Source organism: Chlamydotis macqueenii, chromosome 18 (assembly GCF_036417535.1).
Source record: "Chlamydotis macqueenii isolate bChlMac1 chromosome 18, bChlMac1.mat, whole genome shotgun sequence".
Lineage (NCBI taxonomy): Eukaryota > Metazoa > Chordata > Aves > Otidiformes > Otididae > Chlamydotis > Chlamydotis macqueenii.
The window spans coordinates 1,446,590-1,461,924 of NC_141573.1; the positions used below are offsets into that span (position 1 = coordinate 1,446,590).

The 15,335-nt window shown below is 71.7% G+C and overlaps 3 protein-coding genes across 4 annotated transcripts; 1 reads left to right on the forward strand and 2 right to left on the reverse strand.

The window, feature by feature from the left end:
• The first annotated feature begins 214 nt into the window (after positions 1 to 214).
• CCDC137 (coiled-coil domain containing 137) lies at positions 215 to 2,296 on the forward strand. The gene is made up of 7 exons (XM_086762420.1): positions 215 to 239; positions 276 to 338; positions 581 to 708; positions 906 to 1,116; positions 1,451 to 1,533; positions 1,662 to 1,741; positions 1,951 to 2,296. Exons 3-7 carry the CDS (start codon positions 600 to 602, stop codon positions 2,164 to 2,166), a joined length of 699 nt encoding a protein of 232 aa, XP_086618546.1. The 5' UTR covers positions 215 to 239; positions 276 to 338; positions 581 to 599; the 3' UTR covers positions 2,167 to 2,296.
• A 1,930-nt stretch (positions 2,297 to 4,226) lies between these two features.
• GPRC5C (G protein-coupled receptor class C group 5 member C) lies at positions 4,227 to 11,007 on the reverse strand. 2 transcript variants are annotated; one of them, XM_086762196.1, is made up of 5 exons: positions 10,564 to 11,007; positions 6,252 to 7,308; positions 5,554 to 5,648; positions 5,196 to 5,342; positions 4,227 to 4,979 (listed from the first exon to the last, which is right to left on the reverse strand). In XM_086762196.1, exons 2-5 carry the CDS (start codon positions 7,264 to 7,266, stop codon positions 4,947 to 4,949), a joined length of 1,290 nt encoding a protein of 429 aa, XP_086618322.1. In that variant the 5' UTR covers positions 7,267 to 7,308; positions 10,564 to 11,007; the 3' UTR covers positions 4,227 to 4,946. The 2 variants fall into 2 exon arrangements, with proteins under 2 accessions (XP_086618322.1, XP_086618321.1); XM_086762195.1 differs by lacking the exon at positions 10,564 to 11,007 and adding an exon at positions 8,545 to 8,644.
• A 1,013-nt stretch (positions 11,008 to 12,020) lies between these two features.
• Positions 12,021 to 14,295, reverse strand: GPR142 (G protein-coupled receptor 142). Its single transcript, XM_086762569.1, has 2 exons — positions 13,866 to 14,295; positions 12,021 to 13,475 (listed from the first exon to the last, which is right to left on the reverse strand). Exons 1-2 carry the CDS (start codon positions 13,984 to 13,986, stop codon positions 12,607 to 12,609), a joined length of 990 nt encoding a protein of 329 aa, XP_086618695.1. The 5' UTR covers positions 13,987 to 14,295; the 3' UTR covers positions 12,021 to 12,606.
• Between the last annotated feature and the right edge of the window lie 1,040 nt (positions 14,296 to 15,335).

The window sequence follows — 15,335 nt, forward strand, 5'->3', positions numbered from 1 at the left end:
AGGGAAACCGGAAGTGGCTGCGGCAGCGTGGGGAGCGGCGGAGCCATGGGCCGGGGGCCGGGGAGGGGCCGGGGTCGGGGTCAGGGTCAGAGATCGGGACAGGGACCGGCTCCGGGGCGGGGACAGAAATCGGGACCGGGACCGGGACAGAGATCGGGACAGGGACCGGCACCGGGGCGGGGACAGAAATCGGGACAGGGACCGGCTCCGGGGCGGGGACAGAAATCGGGACAGGGACCGGGACAGAGATCGGGACAGGGACCGGCACCGGGGCGGGGACAGAGATCGGGACAGGGACCGGCACCGGGGCGAGGCCCGGCTGCCCCCCTTCGCGGCAGGTGCGTGCCCGGGGGATCCGGTCGGGATCGGGCCTGGCTGGCTCCCGGTTTGGGGCCGGGTCCCACGCGGGGTCTCGGGGCCCGGCTGGGCTCTGGCGAGGGCCGCGCTTCCCAGGGGCTGGGTCCTGGTGTCCCCCCCGTGCGCAGATCCCGGTGTCCCGCCGTGCCCGGGGCCCCACGTCCCTTCATGCCGGGTCCCGGTGCGTCGGGGCAGGCCTGACGCCGCCTTCGTTCTCTCCCAGGAAGGAGAAGCTGGACAACATGAAGCCCAAGCACCCCGACGAGCAGGAGATCCCCTTCCGCCTGCGGGAGCTCATCAAGAGCCGAGAGGCCATGAAGCGCCCCGACCCCGGGAAGAGGCGGGCGGCAGGTGGGGCGCGGAGCCGGCCCGAGCAGGGCTCCCCGGGGGCCCGGCCGAGGAGCCTGCGGAGCCGCCGTGCAGCTGGAGGCCGCCGGATCCTGCAGCGGGGCATCCTGCTCCCCGCCGTGGTGTCCCCGTCCCTGCCCTGCCGGGGGAGGGAACCCCCAGGTTGGCACTGCTGCAGCGCTGTCACCCGTCTCTCCTAGAGAAGAAGCAGCAGCCCAAGCCAAAGGGCCCCAAGGCCCCCGGAGACATCCCCGTGCCCAAGTTCAGGAGGGGAAAGGGGGAGTCGGAGCGCTCCTACATCTGCCGCATGGAGCAGGAGGTGCAGCGCGTCCTCTTCCTCACCAAGAACCAGCTGCAGCGGGAACCTGAGAAGGAGGCGGCGGCACCGGAGAAGTCCAGGAGAAGGAAAGAGTGAGGGCAAAGCCAGCGCTGCTGCCGGGGCCGGACTGGGTCAGCCCAGGTCTGTGCCCCAGCGCGGTTCTGGGCGCATGGCGGGTGCTTCGCCAGTGTTGCTGCGCGGGTCTGACAGCTGGCAGCGACTGGGGGTGCGGGTGGGGGGCTGTGTGCCTCGTCTCCACGAGGCCAAATATCTGGGACCGGAGCCACAGCCCTGCCTCACCCTCCTGCGCTGGAGCTGGGTGGAGAGCTGTGGGGCGCCAGGTTTTGGGGGGGATCCTGGGGGGTAGGAGCTTGCTTACTTGTTCTCTGTCCAGTCGTGAGCCCTGGCCGTAACGCAGCGCTTCAGGTTTCAGAATAAGAAGCTGGAAAAAGCTCGGAAGAAGAAGGAGGAGAAGAAAGAAGCCATGCTGGAGAAGAGCCTGTTCCAGGGTGGGTCTGGCGCAGCGCGGTGGCTGGAGGGACCCTCAGCCCCAGCAGTGCGCGGGGCCGAGCTGGAGCGGCACGTCCGCGTCCCGGGGAGCCCCTGCCTGACACCGGTCCCTGCTTCTCTCTCTTAGACACGGTGGCGTTCGGCGAAGTGGTTACGCAGCCGCCCACCATCACCTCGCGGCCCAGGGGCCGGGGCCCTGCGGAGCAGGTGAGCAGCTGGGGGCAATGCCTCCCACCCCCACGGCCGCGCCCTCGCGTACCCGCAGGTCTGGCTGGACCCGGGTCCTCACCTCCATTGGGCTGGAAATCAGCGTGGAACGGCAGCGGTGGCCTCAGCTTCCTGGTGGCAGCTCCTCGGAGCCCAGTCCTGTTTTTTTCATCCTTCGTCCTCCCCGACCTGTCCATCTCTGCACGCAGGCTGGACGGAAGCACCTCCTCTTGACCTCTCGCCTGGGCCGGAGCCAGGCGTCCCCCGCGTCCCTGGCAGCGCCGGTGTCGATGGCTCGCCGGCGCATCGTGGAGGAGGAGAGGGCGCGCGTCATCCAGGCCTACAGGGACATCCAGAGGCGCAAACAGCAGCAGCGCGAGGCGGCGCGGGGCAGCGCCCAGGCCAAGTGCAAGGTCCCCCGCTGAGCCTGGCCTGGAGGAGCTGGGCCTCCCTGGTCCCAACGAGGTTGCGCAGGCAGCGCGCGGGCTGCACGGGACCCCAGGACTCGAGGGGGTCCTGGTGCTGCTCTTCTGTTGCTGCTGCCGTGCTCTGGGGCTCCCCACGGCCCCGCACCTCAGCTCGGGCCGCGCCACGGGCTCGGGGCCGCAGCTGGGACCCCGCGGTGCCGCGGAGCCGTTTGTAGTAAAAGCGCTGTTGCGTGCTGATGGCCTGAGCGTGTCTGTGCCTCCCCCGCTTCCTTCCTGCGCGGTGGCCGGGAAGGGACGCGGCTGTGCCGGGCGGCGTGCCGGCAGATGGCAGTCCCAGCCCGCAGCGCCGGTGTCACTGTCACTCGCTGCGGGCTGGCACTGGCGGGGCTCTGCTCGGGGGCTGGACCCTCGTTGCTCAGCCTCGGGAGAGACCCCCGTGCCTGGCCATGACCCCTCCGGCTCCCAGCGCCGCTCCCGGGTGGAGGAGAGCGAGCCAAGCCGCGGGAATGTGGGGCATCCCGCAGGACTCACCTGCACGGTGTCCCTGTCCTCCGTTGTCACCGCTCGGGGACGCTGCTTGGCCCCTAGTCCACAATCAGCTCACCCCGGGCTGCGGCATCACTGCCCACGTCCCTGCCTGTCCCCGGCCAACACCCTGGGTGACGGTGGCGGCGGTGCCCTCCCTGCTGCTATGGCCCCATCGCCGCACGCACGCCAACCCTGTGCGATCCGAATCTGGCACACACCCCACCAGGGCTGACAGCCCCCCCAGCTCCCGGCCCTGGGTGGGGGGCTGCTCCCGGCACGGCACAGCCGCTGCCTGATCGCGGGTGCGGCGGCTTCACCTGCGCGGGACAAAGGCAGCGCTGTTCGGCGGCCCCGTGCCGCGGCGCCTGCACAATGCGTTGCCTGTTGGAGCGGGGCCGGCCCTGGCGCTGCGGCCGGCGCTGACGGCAGCCGGTGGGATCCCAAGCTTCCGGAGGGGCTGGGCATGGGGAGCGACTGTCCCCTGCCAGAGCTGAATGGGGACAGAGCCTTTGCACCCTGTTTTTTGGGTGACTTGGCGGTCCCCAGGGCTGTCACCTTCTTCTTGCACGCCGGCAACTCTGGGCTCTGCCGCACCGCGGCTGGGGACGCTGCCCACGCCAGCCCAGCTCGGCCTGGCCCAGGGACAGCTTGCAGGTGGACGTTCCTGGGGAGGGCACATGCCGTGCCGTGCCGTGCCGTGCCGTGCCAGCAGCCGGGAGGAGGGCGTGCTGCGGTGACAGCAGCCCCAGGGACCTGGTGCTGCTTGGAGACGTCCCCGCTGCCAGCCGGCGCCAGGTAAACACGGGTGACGCAGCAACAACCTCGAGGGGCACGGCCGGATCCTGCCGCAAGCCACCGGCTCCCGCAGCCGTGCCCGGCCTGCGCCTGCCCTGCCGTGTCCCCGCAGCTGGGAGCGTGGCACGCACCGGCTGGGACACCGCGTGTGCCAAACTCTTGCTCGCGCATCCCTTGCGCAGGCGCTGCGGCCGTGCCCGGCTCTCGTGCCTGCCGCCGCGGGCAGCCCCGCCGCCGCCAGCCCAGCTCCCGCTCAAGGAGACCGGGTCACCCGCCTGCCCCCGCGCAGCCATTTCCACCCCTGAATAATTCACAGCGCTGCCGGCCGCAGCCTTCCTGCCGGGCAGGAGAAATCACTGCGGAGGGGAAAGGCAACGGGAGCCGGAGAAACCGCCCTCGACCTTGGCGCGTCCTCCGCGCCACGCCGCTTCCCGCCGGCCTGCCCATCTGCCCGCGGGCTGCCGCCCCGCTGCCGCCGGCTCTGCCAGCGCCGCCGGCTCCCGGCCCAGCGGCCCCATCTGCGCACTTGGCCCCGGCACGCGGTCCTGGGGCGGGGACGGGGAGCAGGGGCTGGGGGACACTGAGGGCCCTGCCCTGAGCCCTCCCCTTGCTCCCCGCTGCCCCCCAGCCCCCCGGCACAAGCCCTTGGCCGCAGCGGGGCCAGGGACGGAGGAGCAGCCGACGGCATCGCTGGGTAACCTTGGCCATCGCGGGCCGCCTGCGACAGCACCGCGTAGGAAAAATCACCTTTATTGGGTCTGACCTGAAAAAAAGGGGGAGAGGATGAACGACAGAGAAAGCCGCGAGGAGGGCGAGGGGCCCGGCGCCCGCCCTGCTCCCGGGAGGGATCCCCGAGCCCCGAGGGGGGAAGGCACTGAGAAGGCGGCCGGGGTCCCCAGCCCCAGCAAGGCACTGATTCCCCGGACCCCGAGCAGCCCCCCATTCCCCGGCAATGGGGAAACTGAGGCGCGGTGGCAGCCAGGTCTGGGGAGAGCTTTGTGTCACCTTGTGTCACCTGCGCTGGCTCGGCTCAGGGCCTGTGACGTCCCTGGGGCGGGCGAGGGTCAGCGTGGAACCGGGGGCTCAGCGCCGGGGGGAGCCCCGGGAAGGAATCCCACCAGCTCCCCGGCGGTCCCTGGCCCGGAGGGAACGGCGTGTCCGTGTGTCACGAAGGCAGTGAGGGGACGACGGGGCAGCCTCGTGGGAACTGGTCCTGGCGGCAGGGACGCGGGGGTCCGGGCAAAGCTGGCGGGTGCCGCGGCCAGGCGGGACAGGCAGGCAGGAGCGCCGGCTCTGAGACCACGTCCGGGCGTCCCCTGCGCAGGAACCGGCTCCGGCCGCCGGACGGGGTGGGACGCACGCGGCGGGACGGGAGCAGGCTTGGCGAGACCTCGGGAGCGGGACGGCGGGGGCCGCGGCTGTGCTGGCGCCGCGGGACCCGTGCTGCGGGGGCTTCACCAGCGGTTCCTGCCGTACGGGGACTGCACCTGCGGGCAGAGCAGGATGGCGCCGGGGCGGCACGGCGGTGGCACCGGGACGGCGGCTCTGGCACCGGCGGGGAGGCGCAGCCTGACTCACCGCAGGGCACCGGGGTGCCGGGTGAAGCCATCCCTGCCCTCCCACGGGAGACGCCGCGCGGGGACGGACTTTGCCCTCACCCGCGGGCTGGACCGCTGTGCCCGCTGCGTTGCACATTAACCCACCTGGCAGCTCCTGGCGTCTCGCTGGGCGCCGGCGTGCCGGGCCTGCGCCGCGAAGGCGTCCTCGGCTCGCAGCGTGGAGCTGGCGCTGCCGGCCGCCGGGCTGCCGGTGGAGGCGCGGGGCAGGATCACGTCGTAGGGACCTTCGCTCTGAGGGGCAGACGCGGGGGGCTGCGGCGGCACCCAGAGCACCCCCAGCACCGCGGGGTCCCGGGGTGGGGAAGGCGAGGGGTCACCCTCCCCAGGTTAGAGCAGCCTTTGGGACACGGGGACCAGGGGAGCCCCCTCCCACCCTGGGCCCCGTCCCGGCCGCCCCGTCGGGCACCGGCTGGCCGTCGGTGGCGCGCGGCGTCGCACTTACCGGCCCCTTGTGCATGAGAGCCATCTCGGTGGGCTGGTAGACGCTGGTCAGTAGTTGCCCGTTGTAGCCGCTGTACGGGGACACCGGCTTCTTGGCTGCAAAGAGACGGCGAGGGTGAGGCGGGGTCACACACAGCCTCCCCCACCCCGCCGGGGAGCGGGTCCTCGTTAGCAGGTTTAATGAGCCGCCTGAGCAACAGGCTGCTCTGCGCCCTTCCCGGGGGGACGGGAGGGACGTCCCTGGGGCCTGCATCACCGCGCTCCTGCGCGGCCGGGGTTTGTTATCGCAGGGTCTCTGGGGACGGAGGGGCTGCGCAGGGGCGCCCACCCTGCCCCGTGGGCTGTGGACGTCTTTGCTGGGGCAGGGCCGGCGCTCGCCCACCGCCCTGTGTTGCTGGAGGGTCTCGCGAGTGCCGCCGCGGTGGTGACGCTTCCCCTGTGAGGAAGAAGCGTGGCGGAGCGGCCGCCTGGGGCGGAGGGCCGGGAGCCGTGGGCACCCCACGCCGGGGAGGGAGCACCCCTGCCGCCGCTGAGCTCAGCCCAAACTGGTAGACCCAGCCCGGCGGGTTTTCGGGAGCCACAGGGACGGCAGGCGTGGATCCCGGGCGGGTCGCGGGCAGACGTCTCGCCGCCGCTGCCAGCCCCGGTGCCAGCACCCACCACGGGGTGAGAGGGTCCCCGGTGAGCCCCAGCGCGTACCGAAGGAGGGCTCGTCCATGGAGAAGGCTTTGTTCTCCACAAACATGCTCTGCGACTTCTGCTCCTTGAGGATGGTCTCGTAGCCCACCCCGCGCGTGGGGTAGTTGTCCTCGAAGGCCTGCTCGGGGCCCCGCCGCGTCACGTGTGTCACCTCGGGGATGACGTAGAGGAGGAGGAAGGCGCAGGCGTTGGAGACCAGCGCGATGGCCAACGTGGGGTCGTCCCAGCCGGGCTTCTTGCCCGCGCGCTGGTTCCCGTAGAGGTACATGGCCGTCCACGCCACCCAGATGGCCATGGAGAGGCCGGTGGTGGCCAGGATGAAGGCGCCGTGCTTGCGCCAGCGGCTGTAGCGGCCGCAAAGGGCTGGCCAGGCAGTGACGAAGGCGGCCACCAGCAGGAACATGACGTAGATGAGCGCCATGACGAAATCAGCGTCCGCCAGCTGGCAAGGGTCCGGGGAGCCGCCCTCCCGCCGCGCCACCGTGATGATGAGCCACTCGGCGTTGATGATGACCTCCACCAAGGCGAGGACCAGGGCCACCGCCAGCGTCACCCAGCCCCGCGGGCCCCGGTTCCTCCGTGCCAAGAAGTTGAGGGCCACGGCGTGCGCCAGCAGGCAGGAGAAGCAGACGCCGAAGAGGACGCCGAAGAGGAAGCGGCGGGAGGTGCAGGTGGAGAAATCTGGCCCCACGATGAAGTCGAACGTCAGGCAGAAGAGCCCGAAGGTGCCCAGAAGAAAAACGACCTGCGTGGCCACCAGGCTCTTCTTCTGAGGGTCCTGCACGAAGGGCAGGCTGGCCACCAGCACGATGGTGAGCACGAAGCTGGTCACCACGCCGAGGCTGGCCACCGCCTCCACCACGATGCCCCAGGCTGCCGAGAGGTCGCAGAGGTTGTAGTAGAGGGAGGAGAGGTCCTTGCCGCAGCCAGAGGGAGGGCTGGTCTGGCAGCTGGCCGCGGGGAGCAGGGCCAGCAGCACGCAGGCGGCCACCGGCCGCACCGCCGCAGCGCCCATCCTGCACCGCGGTGCGGGTGCCGAGCGGGGCGTCCAGGGACCCTGGGGGACAGAGGGGACGTTAGGAAGTGGAGACCAGGGCCGCGGTCCAGCTCCCGGCGCTGCCCGTGCCGTCTCCAGGGCTCAGGGCACCCCTGCCCGCGTCCCCGGCTGGGCGTCCCTCCCGCTGGGCCACGGCGAGCCGTCGGGACCCGGGGAGCCCCGTCTGCGCCGGCACAGCTGAGCCCACCCCGCTGCGGACCCAAGCCCCACACGCTCCCCCTGACGTGGGATTCCTGAGCACGGCCGGCTCTGGGGCTGCGCCCACCCTTCCCCCGGTGCCGGCCGCAGGCAGCACCGTGCCCCCTGGCTTCCCCGGGAACACCGAACGCAGGCCCGGGCCGGATGGCAGAGGTAACGCCCGGGGACGAGGCTGTCCCCTCGGTTCGTCCCCTCGTGCCAACGCGTTCCCCTTTCCACTTCTCTCCCACTTCCCTCCTCTGGCTGCGGGCACCGACCCAGCGCAAGGTCCTGCGTCCGGCGCTGCTGGCCGCTGGCACGCAGGCAGCCGCAGCCTGGCACGGCACGGGCACGGCATGGGGGTCCCTGTCCCCACTCCTGCACCCTGGCATGGTATGGGCATGGCACGACATGGGGGTCTCTGCCCCACTCCTACAGCCTGGCACGGCGTGGCATGGCACAGGCACGGCACGGGGGTCCCTGTCCCCACTCCTGCAGCACGGCACAGGTATGGCATGGCACGGGGGTCCCTGTCCCCACTCCTGCAGCACGGCACGGGCATGGCACGGCACGGGGGTCCCTGTCCCCACTCCTGCACCCCGGGGAGCGTGGGGTGGGCATGGGGAAGAGGAGGCAGCGAGGAAGCTGCAGCCCCACTGCTGCGGGTGGGGGGGAACCTCGGGCAAGGTGACCCCGGGCTGGGACGGCAGCCGCGCCCGGGGCCGGGACCCCCAGAGCCCTCGCAGCCCCCGCCGCGCACCCGGGGCTACCGGTCCGGGATGGGGGCAGGGACGCCCGGCGCCGCGCTGGGACCGAGCCCCCCCACCTCGAGCCCCGAGCCCCTCTCCCCCCCCCATCGGCTCCGGCCCGGTCCCCCCGCATCCCTGGCCCGGTTCCCACGCATCTCCCGACCGGTACCGGACCCCAAACTTGGCCAGAGCCGCCTCCAACTCTCCGACCAGGCGAACCCGGGAGGGGCGGACGGGTCCCGGCTCCCGACCCGCTCCCGTTGCGGCTCCCCCCGCGCCCCCGCCGCCCCCCCGGCCCGGCCCCGCTCACCGGCTCCTGCGGCCGGTACCCGCTGGCTCCGCCGTGCCGCGGTGGGCGAGCCCCGGCCCCGTGCGCGCCTGCCCGGCCCGGCCCCTCCCCGAGGTGCGGCTCTGCCCGGGGACGGCGCTGGGGGCCGGCCGGGACCTGCCCCGCCGCGGGAGGGAGGAGGGGGGGGGGGCGGGACGGGGAGCGGGGACCGGGCCGGGGTCCCGCACCGGAGGCACGGAGGGGGCTGGCGGGGGCGGTGCGGGGGGGCTGCGACTGGGGAGCAGAGCCCAGGTTGGGGGACGGGGTGGGGGGGCGGAGATCGACACCGGAGCCCACCCGGCCGTCAGTGCGATGAGTCTGTGGGGTCTCAGCCCGGAGCAGCTGGGTCAGCCCGGCCCTGCTGAGCTGAGAGAAAGACCCTCGGGGGACAGGGGATGGAGCCGGGGGGCTGTGCCGGGGCAGCATCGCCCACACGGGGCCCCGCACCGAACTCCTCTTGGCACTGGGCCGGGGCACCCGGGCGGCTGGGTGGGCTCCCGGGTGGGAGCCGGGCCCCACGGGTGTGCGGATACAGCGGGTCCCGGCGGGAGGCGCGGGCCCGGAGGGGCCTCCCGGAGGAATGTCAGCTGACGGATAAAGCCGGAGCCCTTGGCAAGGCAGCAGGGGCCCAGAAAAGCCCTTTCTGTGAGGGGCCGGGGGCCCAGGGCAGCCCCGGCACGGGGGCAGCGCGTAGGGCTCGGGGGTCCCTGTGCCGGCGGGGGGTGGCTGTGCACCCCGGGACCGGGCACAGGCACCCCGCAGTCACCCCATCGCTGGGGCTGGGGCACGGGGAAAAAGCCCGAGGAGATTCGGGGCGCTCTGGGGGACCCGGGGCCCCGGCAGCCCCCGCGGGGGGACGTTTCCGAGCAGGCGCTGCTATTTTGGGAGGGTGAAGCAAGGGGGTGAAGGATGCAGACGAAAGTTCAACTCGCCTCCGGCAGGTCCTCCCCCAGCCTGGGCCGGGATTAAAATAATTTGAGGAGAAATTGAGGCAGAGCCGAAACCGGCAGCACCCGCAGCACGAGGACCGGCACCCGCCGGGAGCAGACGGCATCGCTGGGCTGGGTGCTGCCCCCGCTGCCGCCGTCCCCGGGCGCTGGAGCTGCCCGCCCTTCTTCTTCCTCAGGAGCTTCGAGATGGCGTTTGCGGGAGGATGGTCCCTCCCTGCCGGGGCACGTGCGCACGCGTGTGCCCTCGCACGGGCGCTGGAGCAGGGCAGAGCGGACAGAGGGGCTCCGTGCCTCAGTTTCCCCAGGGAGTCGGGGTTCAGCCTCGCAGAGCCTGGCTGTAGCCTCCGCTCTCCGGCCTTGGATCAGCGGTGCCGGCGGCGCGTTCTGGCTGCCCTGCCGCCCCCGCGCCGGTGTTGACCCGGGCCCGGGCTGCGCTGCACGCGGCTTCCTGCCGGCTGCTTCCTTCCGCCGCGCGGGGCCGGCGGGTTTCCCGGCTGCTGACTCAGCACGAGCCCCCCACGACCCCTGCGGGGCCCTTGGCAGGCGTCCGCCCCACCGAGGCTGCCTGGCCGCTGCACGGCTTTTGCCCTCGCAACCCCCGCCGTGGTGGGTGATTTCCACCCCCTCTCCCATGGGGATCCCCCCCCCCCCGCCCCGGGCTTTCCAGCCCTCGCCGCACGCCCCTGGGGTTTTTGTAGGTCCTACGCAAACACCTCGCCAGGGAGCGGCGTAGGTTGGGCGTGATGCCGCCATGCGCCAGCTGCCTCGCAGGGACCAACCGTGGGCTGCGAGGGAGCGGCTGCCCTCGGTCCCCTCCTGCGGCCGCGTGCCCGGGCGGTTGGTGCCCGGCGCAGCGCTTTCGGCGAGGGCAGAGCCCGGTCCCGGCGCCCTGGTGACCGCGGTGGAACCGGGCAGAGCCGGTCCCTCCAGCACAGCAGCCACGGCGAGGAGCTGGGACGCAGCTCGGCATGGCACCGAGACCCGGGCCAGGCTTCCCCGCCGGCTGACTCCGAAAACATCGGCACGCCGGATGCATTTTTTCCAGGCTTACCTTTCCTACGGAGCCGCGGGGCCAGGCGGCCGGCGTGGCTGGCGGCGCTGGCACGGCGGCACAGCCGAGCGAGCCCCGGCTCTGCGGCGGCTGGCCTGGGGAAGGCGAGAGCCGTACCTGGGGCCGGAGGGAGCCCCGCTCGCCCTCCCAGCTGCCTCCCCGCCGCTGGATTCCGCGCCAGCCGGTTCTGCCCGGAGCGGAGCCCCTCGCGCCGGCGGACGCGGTCAGCACGTTTCCACCTTCCTCTCCAAGTAAATAAGCGTCGCTTGGCGAGGCGGGGGCCGGCGGCGGTCTCGGCCTGCCGCAAGCGGGGCCGCGGCTCCTGCCAAACGCCGCCTTTGCCGCCAGAGCCCCCCTGCCCCGCGGCCCCTCCGGCCCCAGGGTGGGATCCGGCCCTGGAAGCCCCCCGGGACGGGTGCCTGCCGGGCGGGAGGCGCTGGCCGGGTTAATATCTAATCTGTCCCAGTCCTGCTCTCCTCACATGCCAGAATTAATGGAGCGAGCACCTCCCAGGTACCACCCGCGCCGCCGGACCAGGTTTAACCCTGTCACCGGGAGCACGGGCAGAGCCGGATCCCGCCCGGCGTAGGGCGGCATCGCCGGCGGGGTCCGATCCGGCTGCGGGGGCCCGGGTGCGTCACGGGCAGGCAGCTGCGTGCCGGAGCGGGTCAGCCCCACGTCCCGGGGGATCGGGACTCATCCCACGAGCACCGGGGCGAGCGCTGAGCCCCATCCCACCCTGGGCACAGCTGGGTGGGCAGGGGGGTCTCTGTGCCCCAAATCGCCTGGGGGGCTGGCCGAGCCCTTGGCCCCCAGGGCACCCCTGGGTGCTGCGCTGCCTGGTCTGCGGGGAATCAGAGGGGAAAGGCTGGTCTGGTGGGGGGATTACACTAAGGACCTTACGGGGGAATTAGGGTGGGGAGCGGGCGGGCAGGGCTGGTGCGGGGTGCCGGGGGTGCCAGCTCCCTGCCCCCGGGCCGTGCCGGCTCCGCACGGTGTCCTGTCCCTGCCCTCTCGTGGCAGCTGGGGACAGGCAGGCTGGCACCGCACGGCCCTCGCCTGGCGTCGCACTGGTGTAACTGGGACTGCAGCAGCGGTGCTGGGTGCACTCGACGCGGGGTGCATCACAGACACCCCTCCCTCTTGCAGCGGGTGGGAGACGCTGCGCCCCTGGGCTGGGGTGCACCTGGGGGTGCAGCCTTGCAGGGCGGCTCTCCCGGGACGTCACGGGTGTCCCCAGGCGGGATAACTGGTGGGAGCTGGGGACGCTGGACCCGCGGATGCCCCCTCCCAACACCCGCTCCGGCAGGGCGGTGAGCTCAGGGCCGGGGGACCCCCTACCCGGGGGCGCTGGTGCGGGGTGCCCCCGTGCCAACGGCTTGCAGGCAGCCAGACCCAGGCGGAGTTTTGGCCTCAGCACAGCAGCTGATGGAGGAAGGATCGTCCCGCTGGCACCCAGGAGCTCACCTGGACCCCTCCCCTCGCCGCAGGGCAGCCGTGCCCGCTGGGCTCTCCGTCAGGGACCATCAGTGAGGGGGTTCAGCAGGGGCCGGAGCTGCGGCGGGACAGCAGCCAAGCGCACGGCCACGCTCCCACGGGAGCCCCGCCAGCCCCGTGGCCGTGGGGCTGGAGGGGAGCCCAGCCCGGGTGGGCACACGCGGAGTTGGCAGCGGCTCCCACTGCCGAGCTCGGGCGCATCGCTGCCACCCCGGGGGCCAAACGCTGCGCGTCCCGGGGGGCTGAGCACAGACACGGCCGCGCTGCCCGCTCCAGTGTGGCTCAGGGAGCGCGCAGGGGTCCCCAGGGTGCTGCTGCCGAGCTGCCCATCCCGATGTCCCCAAATGAGCACAACCATGCAGCCGGGCACAACCACCTCCTCTTGCCAGCACCACCAGCCACGTAACCCCCAGCCCCATGCAGGGTGGGCTCCGTGGGGGCAGCATCCCCGGGGCAGGGTATCACCGGGTGCTGGGATGATGCACGGGGCTGGGTGCGGACTGGGACCCCCAGCTGTGTGCCGCCCCAGCTGGCAGCAGCCCCGGCTCAGGGGGCCGTGTGGACCAGCAGCTCCAGTGGTTTCAGGGCTGGGACTGGGAAGCGGCCGCTGCCGGGCCGGGGGCTGTGCCGAAGGTGGGCCCGGAGCACCTCGCCCACCGTGCGGCGGAAGGTCTGGCTGACAAAGCAGTAGAGGAAGAAGTTGAGGGTGGTGTTGAGCATGGCCACCATGTTGGCGATGTCCAAGGCCAAGTGCACACGCCAGTCCCTCTTGACCGAGGCCACGTAGAGGTGGCAGATCATGACGATGGTCCGGGGAGCCCAGAGCACAATGAAGACGGTGGTGATGGCCAGGAGGAGGGCCGTGGTCTTGCTCAGGCGGGGCCGGCCACCCCCCAAGCGTCTCCGCCGCTTCAGCTTGATGATGATGATGGAGTTGGTGGCCAGGAAGATGCTGCAGGGCAAGAAGTAGATGGTGACGCAGTGCACCCACTTGAGCACCACGTCCAGGGCGGTGGGGGGGTCGGCGTCACGCCACAGGTCCAGCCACCAGTAGAAGGGGACGCCCGTGGCCAGAGCCACGGCGAAGACGGCCGCGATGATCTTGCGGGTGCGCCGTGGGTAGGAGACGGCGCGGTACCGCAGCGGGTGGCAGAGGGCCACGTAGCGGTCCACGGTCAGCAGGACGGTGACCCAGATGGAGGCATGGTTGGCCGTGAACTCCAGCACGTTGACGGTGTGGATGAAGGCGCTGGGCACCGCCCGGGCCAGGATGGCTGTCTGCAGGATGAAGCCCACAAAGATGATGAAGATCTGGGTGAGGATGTCAGAGGTGGTCAGGGCCAGCAGGTACCAATATGACGATTTCTTGGTCCTCGTGGCCAGGCGGGACAGGGCCACAGCGGTCAGGACGTTCACTGGAGGGAGGGGAGCGATGTGCAGTGGTGAGACCCCAGTGAGCCCCCCACCCCACAGCACCCTGGGGTCCCCCAGGGCGAGCAGCCCCAGGCCCCGGCTGGGGTGGGGAGCTATAAATATCACGGTGCGGTGGGGATTTGCCGAGCTGATTAATCTCTTCTGCGTGTCAGCCCAAGCAACGCAAATACCATCTGTCCCTGCTGCCGCGGCACCTGCCGCGCATGGCCAGGCTGTGCGGCCGGGGGGGTCGTGGGGAGCCAGCTGCGTTCCCCCATCCCTGAGGATTCTCCCCCTCATCCCCAAAAGCCTCCAGGCTGGGACGCTGGGCTGGGGGCGCACAGCTTGGTCCCCCCCACGCTCCTGGGTGGCCCCCGGCCCCAGCCCCTCACCTGGCAGCCCCAGCCCCAGCAGGACGCTGTAATACACGACGGGGAAGATGCCGACCATGCAGGGTGACCTCTCCTGCTCCAGCCCCCACGCCACTGCCGTGCTGTTGTGCCCCGGGACCATCGCCTTCCGCTGCCGGCTGGCTGTGAGGGGAGATGGGGAGCGTCAGGGGGGCCGAGGGCTCCGGTGGCACCCGGGCAGGGGCTCAGCCGGGTCGTGGTGGGCTGGCTCCCGTGGTTGCTCTGGGTCTGCCTGCGACGGCAGGTTTTGGAGCTGCCCGCTGCCCAGGGATGCTCCAGGACAAAGGACCCAGGATGCAGCCCCACTGCAGACACCAGGCTGACAGTCTCCACAGCAAAGGGTGGCCCTGCTACCGGAGATGTCCCCTGTTTATCCCCCCGGCTCCCTTTATCACCTTGGAAAAAAAAAAAAAAAAAAAAGGGATTAAAACACCATGTTCTTGAGTGGCTGCTGGGGGCGTGAGGCCCTGGCTCCTGGCCTGGGCTGGGACCCAGGGGTGACAAGGTTAGGGGGAGTCCCAGGGAGGGACTCCAAGGGACATCCAGGGGTGGGTGGGTCCCAGGGGTGCCAACTGGGAATTCCCAGGGGTGCTGCAGTAGGGAGCATTCCAGGGAGAAGGACCCAGAGGTGCCAAGGGGGGATCCCAGAAGTGCCAAGGGGTGTGGGGAGGCCCAGGAGTGCCAAGGGGTGTGTGGGGGGGTCCCAGGGATGCTGGAGGAAGGGGGTCCTATGGAGGAGGTTCCAGGGGGTCTTGGCCATCTCCACGGCTGCCTGCCGGGTCCTTTGCCAGCTCCCCAGGCAGCCTGCGTGAGGCAGCGGGGCCGGAGGAGCCAGGCCACGGCTCCGGTCCTACCCGCGCCAGGATCGGGCCCACGCAGCCCCCGACCCATTCATAAACCCTGGCGGCACCACCCCCTTCCCGAGCCCTGCGCTCCTATTGGCTAGAGGGGACTAGGCTTTGTCCAATCAGAGAGGCGTCCTCCAGGAATGGCAAGGCCAAATCTGAGCGCTGCATTCTGATTGGGCAGAATTTCCCCCCCGTCCAAATTAGCGTTTCGGGAGGGGCCCGCGAGCCCGAGGGTCCTAGTGCTGGAGGGGGGTGCGGGGGAGTCTGGGGGTCCTGACTCCGAGGGGAGGTGCGGGGGGCTGGTCCTGAGCCCGGGAGAAGGTGCAGGGCAGGGGTCCTGAGCCCGGAGGGGCCGTGAGGGAAGGGTCCTGAGCCCGAGAAAGAGGGTACGGGGTGTGTGGGGGGGTCCCGAGCCCGGGGCGGGGGGAGTACTGGGCACCGCTCCGGTCCCAGTCCGACCCTGGCCCCACAGGGACCCCAAACTGGGCCCAGTCCCAGTCACCGCAGACCCCCGACGGCTCCCGTTCCGGCCCCCCCAGCAGTGCCCGCGGTGGGAGGGGAGTCCTGGGACCCCGGGGGGGCTTCAGCCGCTGCGCCCGGCCGG